The sequence below is a fragment of the Daktulosphaira vitifoliae genome, unplaced genomic scaffold (genome assembly GCF_025091365.1).
Source record: "Daktulosphaira vitifoliae isolate Bord-2020 unplaced genomic scaffold, ASM2509136v1 Scaffold_2, whole genome shotgun sequence".
NCBI classification, from domain to species: Eukaryota; Metazoa; Arthropoda; class Insecta; order Hemiptera; family Phylloxeridae; genus Daktulosphaira; species Daktulosphaira vitifoliae.
Genome location: NW_026099573.1, coordinates 38,171,241 through 38,186,839, shown reverse-complemented (window position 1 = coordinate 38,186,839; position 15,599 = coordinate 38,171,241). Strand labels below are relative to the sequence as shown.

Below are 15,599 nucleotides of genomic sequence, written 5' to 3'. Positions count from 1 at the left end.
ATTTTTTTCAATTTTTAAGGGTAATGTCTTCGACTAGATACGATTTGTGATCTTTTGACGTATCATTGAAAGAAATCGGTTCGGTGAGAGCTGAGAAAAAGTGGTAACAGACACAAAAAAACACATCTTAGTAAAACCAATACCTTCTCAGCTTCGCATCAAAGCTAAAATAGCATAGAGGAAAGTTAAAGATAAGAAATAAAATTATCAAACTGCTTGAAAAAAAAAATAAACATTTAAATAAAGACAAGTCAAGCGCAATACTGAAAAATTAATATATTCAAATAAAGTTAGAAAATATATTTTATAATAATTACCACTCCATTCTTCTTTTAAATCAACATTACGAAATAATTCATTTATATTTTCTTTTTCTGTATTTTTAACCCAAGTTTTAAGACGGTGACTTAAAGATTCATTTTTTAATTTTTCAATAATACGTTCAGTCTTAAACCCTCTGATTTGAGTATCTATAAAAAAAACTCAACATCTAACTAAATACAATATTTAATAATTCTCAAATACTTAAAGTAAATATTTTCATTTAAATTAAAAAAAATCAAAATATATGGTAAGAATATTTTGTATAACTGTATAATTTATAGATTATATAGAGGATAAGTCAATTATTACACATAGATTTATACAATATTAACCTGCAAAATACGGTCTAGGTTGATACAAAAAGCATTTGGCAGTTGAATCATGTTTACTTGACACAATTAGAAAATTAGTATTTGTGTCTACTGTATAAATGCAATTGGAACCAAATTTTTTGTTTAAAATTTTTTGTAAAATATTTGCAAAATTTTTTTTTCTAAAATTGTAATTATGTGTACTTGTAGGATATAGCTTCAAACATTGTTCTAAATTTTCTTCAGGAATATTTTCAACAATCTGTATCATATATAAAAAATACATGGATAAATAACATAATAAATATAAAAATTTCTTTCGGAACAAGATTATTAAATTAATGACTATAAGGTTGGGTTGTGTTTTTTTATGCTTAGCTTAACCTATAAAGGATTGCACCCACTTTTTTCATTATTAACTAAACTTCTGTTCATTTTTATAAAATATTAATTTTCACCCAGGAATTTTTTCTCTTTAATTTTCAAATGTATGTTTATTCTATTAAAAATATTTTAAACATATAAATTAACTTTTCAATGATTTGTATCTTACATTACCATTTAAAAACGAGGTTTATAAATAAAATTAATCAGTTAAACAAATAATTAATCGGAAAAGTATATTAAAATTACTGATTTTAAATATTCTGGCAATAATGTTTCTTCTATTGATCTCTGATCATTTTTTATTTGTTGATTTAAGTGTACTTTTGGTCTTTGGACAGTTACTCTAAGTGGAAACGCAGCAGCTACCTAAAATTAAATCAGAATCCAAATTAAATAAAAACTAACATAAAATCAATATAATTAATTAATAGTTATTGAATAAACAAAAGTTAATGATTCATTTTAATAAGACATGATTTTATTTTTAAAAATGGATAATAATTAACATTAATTGATAAATCCTATAAAAATCAAACAAAATATTTAACTATAAATGATAGTGAACACGATAATCATTTTATCATGAAAACTTAATCATTGGTGTTTTGAGAAATTAAGTTATTACGTTGAATAAATGTTTTATAAATGCTTAAAATTGTATTTAAATATATTAAAATTCACAAGTAGACCTAAAATAATAACAGAGATGAATAACACACCTGTGATGGTATAGCAAATCCTAGAGTGAACATACTAGTTTAATTATGTATAATTAATAAACTCTAAGATTCTCAATTTTTAATATTTTCTTCTTTTGTTATACTTATTACGAACGATTGCGAAGTGACCAATTTCTAATTCACGAACTTCTTATCACTAATGATTAGCTCAATGGTTACCGCATATAAAATTGTATTTAGTATTTCACCCTAACACTAGATACCGCAGTATAATACTACACATTTATTAAGTACATCAAGTAATATAAAATTACTGTAATGATTGTTTTTGAAAATATTCTCAGGGCCCTCAAATTTTTCTTCAATTTTCTCGTAAATAACAGATTTTAAAAAAAGTCAAGCAAAAATGTGTTTTGTAAAAATAAACCATGAGCATCATTTATCTACAAACAAGGTGATTGAGTCCAACCTAATATTTATTATATTTATAAATAAAAATAAAAATTTTATCAATTTCAGATTGCAATTTTTGTCGAGTTATTGGTCATAGGGAGAGGGAGTGTCCCAAGAAAGGTTGATTTATTTTTTTAACTTAATGGCTTGATACAAGTCGTTCTATAATATTTTTATCTTATAGCAGTACGGTAATTTCTAATAGATATAATCTTTTGTTTTTGCAGCAGAGGTTCCAACAGTTCCAACCCAACCAACCGAATCAGAGGCTCCAGCAGCAGTGGCTCCGGTAGCAAAGACTGAAAGCAGAAACTCCTGTAGAGCCATCTGGTGCTACCCCTTCAGGGAAAAAATAAATATTATTGTATAAATTATTTTTAACATTTTTTGAATTCATTAATTTATAGTTGGTTTCGCTTTTGTTATAAGTCTAATATGAACTCATTTTATTTATTACAAGATTAAGGTTTTGACAGATTTTTTAGTAAAAAATTAATTAAAATGTGTTCTATGTAAGTAAAATGAATAAACATTTGAATATTACAGCGTTTGCGATAATTCTGTATAAAATTATTTTAATTCATTAGTTAATTGCAAATTCAAAGATGATCTGAGGGTGTTTAGTTAAAATTCTCAATAGTTTTTGAAAAAATTTGTGTACTACCACATTTTGATCACTGTGTATAACTAGCGTGCTAAGGGTGAAAAGTACACAAGATAATTTTTAATAAAATTTAAAACATGAAAGTTTACTCACTTTACTTACTTAACAGATATTTAAAATATTACTTTATTTTATTTTTTTAATTTTTTTAAAAATGGTTCTATCAAATTTTAATTTTCCAAATAACTCAGCTTTAAGTAACTAAAATATCTAGCAATGGTGTAACGAGATGAAAGCTTAGGAGGCTTAGCCTCGTTGACGTCACAGTTTCTAGACCTTGATAAAATTTGCTACATAACATTTTATAGTTACTTTAAATTGTGTTTAAATCAAATATAATTGAGGTTCTTTTATTAACTTAAAATAAAAAATACACATTATTTAACTAGAAATTTATTTTAAATAACGGTATTACATGATAAACCTGATTTTAAAAGTGCCACAAAATATATGGGTTTTACTTATAATGTTATTCGTTAAATGCACAGCTTATAACTGTGGTCTTGATTAGTTAATAAATGTCTTAATAAAATTTTATTTTGAAAAAAGGAAATAAATGTGTAACAAAATATTTAAAAGCTACTAAAATTGACGCGTTCACATTACACTTCCGGCATTAACACTGCATAGCGACTGCGACACAGCTGCCTCTTCTCGTCCGATAGATCACACGACGCCGAGTGACCGTGGGTGACGAGAACCGGTCCGGCGTTGCATACATGCATTTTATTACTTGACTTATCTTTCAACTTCCGTACGGAAACCATAGTGATACTTTTGTGGCCTTTATATATTAACTGTAATAAATAACAATATATTGTCCTTAATATTTAATCACCGTGTTGTTATTTTTCATTAAAAAAAAACGTTAGAAAAATGTCTGTATAATTTAAGTTTGTTTATATAGGCTTATTATACAGAAATTTTTCTGTTTTTTTTTTTTNTTTATTTTATTTATGAAATTTACAATCTTTAAAAAAAAAATTTTACAATAAGTAAATAGTTTAGAAAATATACATATATAAAATACTTAACATTAGTAGCCTGTGAAGTCGCTCCCATAGGAGTCGCCTGCTATTGAAAATTTTATTTTATTTAATTACATAATATTAACAATAATAATAATAATATATAATGGTATAGTAGTTTGTACAATAATTAGGAGTTTTAATTATGTAACGTTAACAAGATTAAATAATTTATAAAGATAATAGGTCTCTGCACCATTCTCTCATAAGACGCCTTACTGGATTGCCAGGCAAGGCGTTTGCGCTCAGCATTTGAATTAGTCTGTTGGGGTTGGATTCAAGTTTCATCCAGAATCTTTTATAATATAATCTTGCCATTTCTTTAATTGTGTTGAGATGGAGGTCTGAATGTAGGGCCATGTTTGTGACATACCAGGGCGTTCCGGTTATGATTCTTAAGCAGATGTTTTGGAAACTTTGGATTGTTCTCTGGTTAGAACTTTTTGCTGGTCTCCAAATTATTATGCCCTAAGACCATAGTGTTTGGAGTAATGTTTTGTACAATATAATTTTATTTGACTTAAGTAAATGAAGTCTCGAGTTCAGTTTTTTCCTTTTTTCTTTTAAATGAGGACCCCAGGTTAACCTTTGGTCAAAAATTAACCCTAGGTATTTAACCTCGGTTGAATGAGGAATAATAATGTTATTAATAGTAACTAATGGGCAGTCATTTTTTCTAAGAGTGAATGTAATGAAAGAAGATTTCGACTCATATATTTTGACACGCCAGGTATTGAACCAGAGCGAAAGCATATTTAGATGTACTTGTAACTATTTATTGACAACTTTATGATCTAATGAAGATGATATTAAGGCCATGTCATCAGCATAGGTACCAAGTACTGATGTATCCGATAAAAGTAGATCAGATGTATATATTGTGTACAAGAATGGCACAATATCGCTACCTTGAGGCACACCAGCATATAATGGGGAGTGTTGGAGATTATGACGGACTTTAAAATAACGGTTTTGCAGGTATGATTTGAGTATGAGGTAATAAGGAGCTGGGAAAATGTTTTTTAATTTGAATAGAAGTCCTTCATACCAAACAGAGTCAAAAGCTTTTGCCACATCTAGAAAGACTCCGGCACAGTATTGCTTTGTGTTCTAGTGCTGTTGAAATTGTATCAGCAACACGGTGTAGTTGATGAATAGTTGAATATTTTGCTCTAAATCCGAATTGAAATTCAGGAATGTTGTTATTTTTTTGAATGATAAATAAAAAACGTTTTAATATAATTTTTTCTAATATTTTACCTAAGACAGGTAGAAGACTTATTGGTCTGTACGAGGAGGGAACTTCGGGAGATTTCCCAGGTTTGAGAATTGTAACAATTACCGATGATTTCCAGGATGCTGGAAAATAAGATAATCTAAGAGCTGCGTTATATATGTAAACTAACAAAATGACCGATTTCCTAGGAAAATTTTTTTATTACTTTATTGATTATTAGATCATTTCCAGGTGATTTTCCGTTCACAAGTTTTTTTATAATAGTATAAACTTCATTAAGAGTAGTTGGTTTGGCTGGTAAAGATAAAGGTAGTGGTGATTGAATGAAATCTGTTAGAAAGTAGAAAGTTCATCGCTAATAAATGCCTTATCAGTAGTAGAATGTAAATTTTTAATTACTATTCGAAAAGCTTTTTCTTCTTTTATTTGAAACGAATGAAATGAGACATTATTCTCTTTGAGATATTTTATTACTGTTCTATATAAGTCGGAACTGTATGTTTGGAGTTTAAGGTCTTTAGTAGAGCTTTTACAATCGAAACCAGATGTGTCGGTTAATTCTTTGATTTTAATACAAAAATTATAGTTTAATCCAGCTTGAATAAATATTGGGGGTGGCCTGGAAGTTTTATTATTACTTTCCAACGTAAGCTCATTTGTGTGGTTCATTGGATCGTCTTCTATAATTGGTGCAATTGGAGAGAAACGGTTTGGTGACGTAAAAATATTTGAATCAGGTCGTTTAGAGCGTGGTGAAATATTATTAGGGGATATGATACGTTTATTTTGTTGTTCGACTGTCTGCCAGTCATCATTATCAGAGAAATCACAAGGCAATGCATCACCGGTATTGTTATTCAGGTTGGAGATAAACAATGGTGTAGCGGTTTTGTTCAATTTATTTTTATTAATATTTGAAAGTGATTTTCCGGGAGAATTCATTTTGTATTAGGTGTGAGTTGTTAGAGAAGTTGACCTTGAGACCGACGGCCGACGTAGCAGCTGCGGTGATCAAAAACAGTTCGATTACACAATCAAGTATGATAAAGTTATTACTATTATCAATAAATTTATAAATATTACCTCAATTTCAATAGAACTTATTTAACTAATGTGTGTGTTCGATTTGTGGTCTCCAAGAGATTTTTATTAATTTGCTTTGGACTATGTTTTGTTTTTTTCGTCGTGACCTGTCGACTACAAACGCACGCGACAACGGACATCATGACGGTACTTTATAACGTACGATTTCTTTTTAATTTTTCTCGTAGTTTGTACTAAAAATAAATATTAGGCAAATCTACAGGCCCGTCACGTGATCAGCGCGTTATCATCCCACTGACTTGCTTGTAATTTATTTATTTATTTGCGACTTTATCATTAGTATGTCTGGTAATACTCTGGTAATGACTATACTCGAGTTGTCGATTATGGAATTACAAAGGGAGTTAGCGCTACGGGAACTTGCAACTGGGAAATTGAAAGCTGATCTTATGATCAGGCTAGAGGACTACCTTCAGGAGGAGGGTGTTAATGTGGGTAGTATCAAGTTTTATCCCGTTCAACCCAAGAATCCTCTCCCTCATAGCGAAGATGTCTCTAAAGGGAGTACATATCAGACTAGTGGAGCTGACAATGACAGACCGGACAATGCACTGGATAATGCCGAGGACGATAAAACCGAGTGGAATTTCCCTCCACAATACATGTACACGACCTTATTTTCGTACCTTGACGAGTACATGTCTAAAATTGAGGAACTAGAGAACACGGTGTTCCTCCAGCGTGACCATATTACCGGCTGGAAACAAAAGTGGACATTTTAACGTCGCAAATCAACTTGCTCACCATTAATGTGGAAGGGGTACCTGGCAGTACCAACAGGGGAACCATACCGCTACTTCACATGCTTAAGCAAGTTATGGCGGACAGGACGGACACACCAGAAATCTAGTCAGAAGGAGGTGAGCAGGTGAACCGTCCCATAAAAATTTGACCGAATGGCTCAAGAGAACCCCTTCCTCCCACCGGAACTTCGAGGAGATGAAGAGTACTCCGGTGGACAACACAGGACTTCGGTGGAACAGAAACTCAGAAAACACTTCTCCAGTAAAAAACAAATTTACCCCGTGCAAACGGTTAGTACCCCGGATTACACCAACCGGACCTCCTTGTCCCGGAGAAAATTCAAATTTCTCCGGTGGTTTAGACCGAATCACGGGAGAACAGCACCGGAATTTTCTTAATTTCCTGATCAATTATTTCATTTGTTGATGAACTTAAATCACCACGACTCATTAATTCATTAGAATAAGAATCGTGTGTTCGTAAACCTATTTTTTCAGACATACCTAATTCTTTTACCATTCTAGAAGTTGAATCGATCCTAATAGAAGCGTATGTACCACACCAGAAATGGGTACGTGTGCTAGCCTCACAGTTAAAAGCAGAGGCAGATAACTGGTGGGGTACCATACGTTGTTTGAACCCCACATGGACAATGTTCCAGCAATAATTTTTAAGGAGGTTCAATAGCATTGCTCTACTGATCCAAGCACGCAATGATCTCCATAGTGCTTAGCAAGGCGAACGACAATCCCTAGGGGAGTTCGTAATGTGGAAGATCCAGCTAGCCCGTCGACTCGACTCACAGAGTACGAGTTGGTCGACCTAATCATAGGGATCATGCGAGTGACTACCGTGTCTACGCAAGATTGAGATGCCCGAGATCAATGGTAGATCTGCTAGAGCTATCTAGTGACTTGGATGTAGAGGATTTTTCTCTGGAACGGCGGCCCGAAGAAAAAAAGTATTCCGCGGAAAGGAAAAGCTTCAAATGGGCAAATAAGAAACCGCCACTGGAGAAAAAAGTTGTTAAACACGTTAAAGCCCGTCCAAATGATGGAAAAACTGTAATACATAATTATTTTACATTTTTTTTTTTACATATCTTTTTCGTTGTTGTTACTGTTATTATTTCTATACTTTGTTGAATGGATTCTTGTTCTTTGCGATTAGCTTCTAATTCGTACAATAGTCTTTCCACTTGTTTTGCTAATTTATTTGTCTGATTTCTTTGTTTGTGAGTGGACCATATTCTCTTGGGTTTTGTTGGTTTGGATAAGCTTTTTTTGACTTCCTGTTTTTGTTCAGTTGTCAAATATCTCACGTTGGTGCGCTGTGCCATTTTCTATTGAGTGTTTGAGTATATAGTAATCCAATGAGGTTGTTAATTTTCAATCTTTTTACAATATGGTCAAAAACGCAATTAGTTATTCTTACGTCTTATCTTGGGTCCTGATAGTTTTGTACCCTATGTTTCTTTCCACAAATAAAGAAATGTGTTTCCCTATGCTTAACATGTTACCATTTTTGTAATATATCCCTAACATCTGCTAAACAAGTTTTCTTGTTTTTAGGTTTGTTAAAGTTAGATAAAATGTTTTTCTATTATCTTTATCTTCCGTCGCAGAAATGTGAAGAATTGTAACCTCTATGTTAAGTCTTTTTAAGATTTCACCGTCCATATTTTCCCCGAAAACTACAATTAATATTAAAAAGAATTATTAAAAATTTTGATGTGAATGAAATCGTGGTTAAGTGTGTCAGTTATTGCGATTTGGCTGTCGTGTAGTTTTGCTAAGAGAGGGTAGACCCTTTCTTCTTTTCCTTCGAATATTTTCATTACCCCATCTACAAAAGGCGACCAGAGACTTTTTGATAATAGTTGTGTGTACTTTTTATTCACAAGGGTTTGGTTGGGGTCACTGATTTTCATAATATTTATATAGATGTAATCCATATTGAATACAAAATCAGACGTAATCGAGAAAATTGACTTCGAAAATTTTTAACTAGCTTAAGTAGAGTCATTTTTCTCGATTCGACCATAACACGTTATGGTCGAATCGAGAATACGTTATCTCTTGACGCATACAGTCTCGGGATCGTATCCTATCGAACAGGTACATATTTTGCATTTTTTTCACTGCATTCTCTTTAAATTATTAATTTTACCTAATATTTGTTAATTATTATTACATTTTATGTATCTATGTAGTTTTTCTACATTTAAAACACATTTGATGGTACAAATTATCGATTGTTCAGTGGAAAAAATAAAACAATATTTTATGCACATAAATAAACTTATTTTAATATTAACCAGATAAGAGTATATAAATTATAAATAAGATTGGTCCAGTGCTAGGTTTTGCGAAAAGTTTATATTTAAAGAAGGAGTAAAATTAATTTTGTTTTTTCATTGAATAAAATTTATTTATTTGAATTTAATTTTATATATTGATTAATATTTGTATACATTTAAAACTCATAAAATATTTTATATTTATTTATTTTAAATTTTTATTTAATAATCAACATTAATAATAATTAAAAATAAAATTATATATTATTATTTGTTCAATTTTATACGACATATATATGACAAAAAGCCATATAATACATTTAATACATACATTATTTAAAAATTACAGTAGATTAAATAAAATTTTTTATTGATTTTAAATATAAAATCCCATTATCTACCCTTCAATCAATGATTCATAAATATTCGTTTGATTTTCAATGAGGTGCTAACATTTTTTATAAACTCGTTCAAATGAGAATTTTTTTAATGTTTTTGGACTATAGTAAATTAAGTAAATATAATGTGACTTTAAAATATCTAACAATTTTAACCTTACAATGTCAATGAAAGTATAAAAATATGACACTTTTCTTCTTTGATAGACAAGTGTGATAAACAAGTTTTTTCCTATTTATTAATCTCGATATTGATTCCCCATACATTATGGTATTATCTTTAAAAATCTAATAATATCTACAGTTAATAGATAATTTCATTTAATGATATACGATAACTTGTGTTAAACATCGTTAACGCATTATTTTCACGAGCTGTAGCGTTTAACAGGACACATTTTAGTTTTACTTTACCTTTTTTAGGTTTAAAATTTTTGCATAATGTCGTGTGAACTAATACAACCATCCACAAGTACCATTATTAGTGAGGAATGTATGAATGAGATGCTTTTATCTTCACATGAAAAAAAAACGCTGCTAATGCTTTCGAAATTTGTCGCCAAATATTGATTGATTCAAATTATTTATCTTCAATAGTTTGTAACGTAATAAAATTATCATGAGTATCAGGTCACAGGTAACTGTATTCAAACAGTGCGCATCGTACATCCGTAGATTCAATGTTGCACATACACACATAATTATTTATTAAATTGATATGTTTCCTACCACCTGTGATTCTCATTCTAAAAACATAATAATGAACATACTGTCAAGTACCCTCTCCCAAGTGTGATCAAGCCGACATAAGAAAAAAATCACGGTTATGTTCAAAAAGAAGCTCTCAATCATCATCATTCATTTTCTTCTCTACTTCTTGGTCGTTTTGGATCAATGGCATCGTCTCTTCAATATTTTGACGGGTGTTACGAATCCGTGATGGAGGAGTAAAGTTTTTCAATTTGGCTTGGCCATCATAATGGCATCAACACCAATACATCTTCTTGGGAATTCAACAACGAATTATTATAACATGGTATATAAGGATACCAATTGACGTTGGTGACATGTCCATTTTACCCTGACCCATGCGATGGATCTGTCATACCCACGTTACCCTTCTATTTTCTTTGTGTTTTCTCTTGTTGGTACATTATTAAATTAATTATTTGATCCAGTTAATATTTGATGTCAAGTCGTTCTGAAATGAACTCTTAAATACTGATTATGTGAACATTATGTTTAAACCACATAGGCCATGTGTAATTATACAACTCACAAAATACAAAGGCCGTTCTGAAGCCAGTCTGTCTGTAGGCAGTTAACTCTATATAATTGCAATCACCATTCACTGTTTTACCTTTATGGGTGTAAAATGCTGCATGTACATAAAAGATCATTTATTGGGCCAAAATCATATTAACTGGGTTTATCTAAATGTACCTGTTTTTCTTTCTGTTATTGCCTTACTTTCCTTTTACTCATATATTTTTTTTTTCTGATCCTTGACCATTGTATAATTTTCATAGTATTTTATTTAACATACTTCGGTTTATTCGGATATATATAGATCTATTTTGTTTATTAGTAAAATTTAATTGTCTATTAAGTTTAGTTGTTATAATAAACAAAAAATTGAACTTGTAATAATTAATAAATTTTAATCATTGTTATCTTAAAGTATTACTATTCTTCATAACCTTTCTCCATAGAATAAGGTACAAAATCCCTGGTGCTCCGGCTTTGCCTCGGCCCAGGGTGGACCCTTCTTGGGGTCCTTGTAAAGTGAGGCTGATGTATATTAGTTTAGCTTACAAGTTGACAAAAATTTTTTCAAAAATAATCGTTTAATGGGTGAAATTATGGTTATTTCAATAATAAAGACATTAAACAAGTATGAATTCAAGGAAGATAAAGAATATTTTTTAAGCTATGAACAACCCGAAAAAACGTTTGTGGATGAGGTAGTTATGAGCTCTAGTTTAACAATTTCGAATAGTTTTTCAATTAGTTCCGATGAATTGAAATCACCATTAAAAAAAAATCGTTTATACCAATCGAAAACAAAATAAAAATTGTTCAGATTGCTAAACATCCTTATGGGGGCTTAAAAACATTACAACGTAACTGATGTACTTTGTTGAAAAAAAATAGTATTTAAGTCGTTGGGAAATTGAAATTTTGAGTTGTGGTATGAAGGAGTCTTATGAAAAAATTAATAATTGGACTTATGATCGCTTTTATGAAGCTAGAATGATCAAACAACCTGTTACAACAAGGATGATTCAGCAATGGGCGTCAACAGTCGCAGTGCAATTTTATTATATAAATGGTTTTCGTTTTACGGTTTTTCTATCGTGGGTGAAAAAATTCAAACGTAATGATAATATCCGTCAAAGAAAGGTAACGTGTTACATTAAATCGAAAAAAACTATAGATATATCATTAATTTTTAACGATGCAGAATGTTTTCAAAAAAGAGTATCTAAACTAATTTTAAAGTATAATCCAAATTTTGTGATAAATACTGATCAAACTGGTTGTGAATATCGAAGTGAGATATATAGGACATCGTCACATAAAGGCGAAAAAGTTACAGAGGTATTTTTAGGCGATTTTAATACAGTAACACACAGCTATACTGCACAATATACAATAACTGCTGCGGGTACAATTCTCCCCAAAGTATTTTTTTGTATGCAAGAGGTTAAAGGCGAATTTGGTCCACGTATAAACGAAATCATAAATTCTTTAACAACTTCTTATAGTAACATTTATGTAACAGCGTCCAAGTCGGGAAAATTAACAAAATCTCATTTTAATGAGTTTGTAAAAAATATTTTAGTACCATATTGTGAGTCAAATGAGTTTTTATTAATTATTGATTCATGGTGAGGACAAACAGATCCTTGGCATTTCAAAAATAATTTTACTAATTCAAATGGTGATTGTAATGTAACTGTAAAAATAATTCCACCCAATTGTACACCATATTGTCAGCCATGCGATGTTTATTTTTTTCGCCAAGTAAAAAATTTTATAAAAAAAATTCAAAATTCTGTTGACGTTTTACAAATTGATAAACAACTTTCATCCAGAGAAGATGTAATAAAAATACATTCGTTAATTCACCATTAACTTTCTGCGGATATATTTAAAAACATGCTAGTATACGCTTGGTATTCCGCTAAATTAGTTATTGAGAGATCGATATTCGGTAATGTGAACAAAACTTGTTTCCCATCAGCCGTATAGAAGTTTAAATGTATATCTGAAAAAATAGCTTTTATTCGTTATTCAAAATGTAAAAAGTATTTATGTTTTTATGATAAATATCAGTTCCGCTCGGCAAGTCGTCTGTAGCACATGTCTGTCGTGCACGTACACTATCGTCCGTTGCTTATCGCGTCATTAAATTAATGAGTACCGTAAAAAGTCGAACCGTATTATTCAATTATCATCGGTTTCCGTATATTCCGTACGCGAATTAACAAAAACCATAATCTATTTCCGTCGCCAAACCGGCTGTAGGCCGTTACTTGCAACGTATCAAGTATTGCACCATGCAATGAAACTCAGACACAAATAAATTTAAAAACAAATCGAAATTATTTCTGATAATTATTACTAAAACTATTTCTCACAAGACGCAGGACGTAACTTCTCCATCTGCCATTTCAGATAATGACCTAAAATGGAATACTGTTGACAACAACAAACGCATTAGGTCACCTAATAATACTACCTCGCCTCGCACAAAAAAAAACCGTCAAATTTCTCCTCACCAAACCGCTTCTCCCTACTCGACACCAACGTAGATAACATGGATCTCGAAATTAACACAGAATTCAACGAGTTACTCTATCACCACCTCCTCCTCCGCCAATTTTCTTAACATCTCCGATTAATTTCATCACTCTGTGTAAACACCTGGAACAAATAATGAAAACCGAGAACTTTCTCTGCAAATCCAACTCAAAAAATATAAAAATAAACCTTCATTCAGCCAGTTATTTCCGTACCGTTATAACATTGTTCAATGAGCATAAATTTATTTTATTTATTTATTTTTGTTTTTTTTAATTAACTAAGGTAACGAAGAAGAGCTATGGGAAAATGTAACAGGTAAATACACAGAAATGTCTACAACGCCGATGACAGCAACTCTAGTTGCTGGAAACCCACAAAAGCCTACAACACCAACGGCAAAAACTCCAGTAGTTACAAAAACATCAGCTAAAAAAAGAAAGCTACATAATTTTGAACAGTAGTTATAGAACTGAGCAATATTCAAGCTGATTTAAACAAAATGGATTCCACTGAAATAAGTGATAATGATGCTTTTGGCCAGTACGTTATTGCAGCACTTAATAAGTTGTCACCAAGAGAAGCTATTTTGGCTCAAAGTGATATACAGTTTCTTTTGACCAAGTACCGGTTGGCAGAACAGTCTGGGTCAAACAGTTTTTATTCTACGTCACTATAGTCTTTTTATACAACTGATGAAGATACATCTCCCCAATACAATATAGCTACTGATCAAGACACATCTACCCAATACAATCTATTATCAGCCAACACATGCAACGAATATGATGAAATCAACAGGGATAATATAATTGCAAAAACCTGGTAATTAATTTTAATTTAATTTTCCCCATATGGGATTTTTTTTGTTCATTTAATTTTTCAGTCCATAATATTAAAATGATTTGAATTTTAAAAAAATAAAAGCCATTTTTATTGTAGTTGGTATTAGTTATAGTAGTCTTAACATTTAAACTAATATATTGTAAATGTTCTATATTTTATGAATGTATAATAAAATATATTGTACCTATTTACGAAATAATTAAAAAAAAAATACCTTGATATATTGTTCTAGGGCTTGATAAATGGCGTCACAAACTTCTGGTAAAAATTTAGATATTGCTGGAATTGACATTCTAAAGAAATGTTGTAGGGTTCGGTAACTATTACCAGTTGCTAAAAATTCACTGTTATCTGTAGCTTAATGCGCGCTGGTAGTGCATCTCGAAGAATAGTATCCTGTTTTTGAATAGTTGGTGATACCAAATTCAATAATTGATCAAAATTTTCAGGTGTCATTCTTAAACACGGCCTGTACTCTTCTGGATCCTCTAAAGCTAGTTCAGTAAGAATATTTTCTGATGCGCCAAGTACTGTTCTTCTTTTTATTCACTCTCGAACCCAAATTCGTTTTTCTTCATTACTTTCATCAGTGAATTCTAAAATAACATTTACTAACGCAGTTGTAACCACACGAAGGCATTTCTTTAATAATTTTCAACAATGACGACGACGTACTATATCCATATTTGTTTATTTGATGTTTTGATGTGGATCAAGCCTAACCTTGACGGCGTGAGTTTACACATCAACTGCACTCTCTCTTCTACTAAATACTAGCTTCATGTAAACAGTTACTCTACTAAAACTAGTAGAGTAGAGTGAGTAGGAAAAATAGTAGGCTAGTGTACTCTACCAATGTAAACCCGGCTTAATGTGAAATTTTTTGTCCATACGGTCCTACACGGTAATTTAACACGTTGATGGACAGTCACTGCTATAGCAGTCATTGTGTTTTAAGTCATAATTTGACTATAACTGCTATAACAGTAATATTTTTAGAAGTCGTAAAATGACATAACTCTTATGGTAGTTATGTTCGTAATAGCTTTATCGTATTAAGTCAGATCAAATGTTCATTTACGACTTGCACACTTGTCAGGCAAAGTATTGGATGTATTCTAAAAATAGATTATTGAAAAATAATGTGGGTTTTTTTTTTTGTATTTCGTTATCATTCATAATACAATCTTATCTGTAGAAAATAACAATTTAATCATGAAACCATTGTGCCCAGGACCCTGCATTTCAAATTATTATGTAAATAAATAATTTTAACTATTTAAAAACTGTATGTATCAAATGCATTTTTTTATTGTT

General features: G+C 30.9%; 1 protein-coding gene, 1 long non-coding RNA gene and 1 pseudogene across 2 annotated transcripts in view; 1 reads left to right on the top strand and 2 right to left on the bottom strand.

The window, feature by feature from the left end:
- The window catches only part of LOC126898622 (ATP-dependent zinc metalloprotease YME1L), a 7,400-nt gene extending 5,500 nt beyond the window's left edge, over window positions 1-1,900 (bottom strand). The window contains exons 1-4 of the mRNA XM_050672868.1: window positions 1,742-1,900; window positions 1,269-1,388; window positions 657-897; window positions 318-470 (exon numbers count right to left, since the gene is read on the bottom strand). Coding sequence (XP_050528825.1) covers window positions 318-470; window positions 657-897; window positions 1,269-1,388; window positions 1,742-1,774 — 547 coding nt within the window. The 5' untranslated portion in view covers window positions 1,775-1,900. The remainder of the gene's footprint in view (window positions 1-317; window positions 471-656; window positions 898-1,268; window positions 1,389-1,741) is intronic.
- A 93-nt stretch (window positions 1,901-1,993) lies between these two features.
- On the top strand, window positions 1,994-2,713 carry LOC126898665 (uncharacterized). Its single transcript, XR_007702334.1, has 3 exons — window positions 1,994-2,156; window positions 2,222-2,275; window positions 2,383-2,713. It is a non-coding gene; the product is annotated as an uncharacterized LOC126898665 (long non-coding RNA).
- A 566-nt stretch (window positions 2,714-3,279) lies between these two features.
- Window positions 3,280-15,209, bottom strand: LOC126898659 (uncharacterized; annotated as a pseudogene).
- Between the last annotated feature and the right edge of the window lie 390 nt (window positions 15,210-15,599).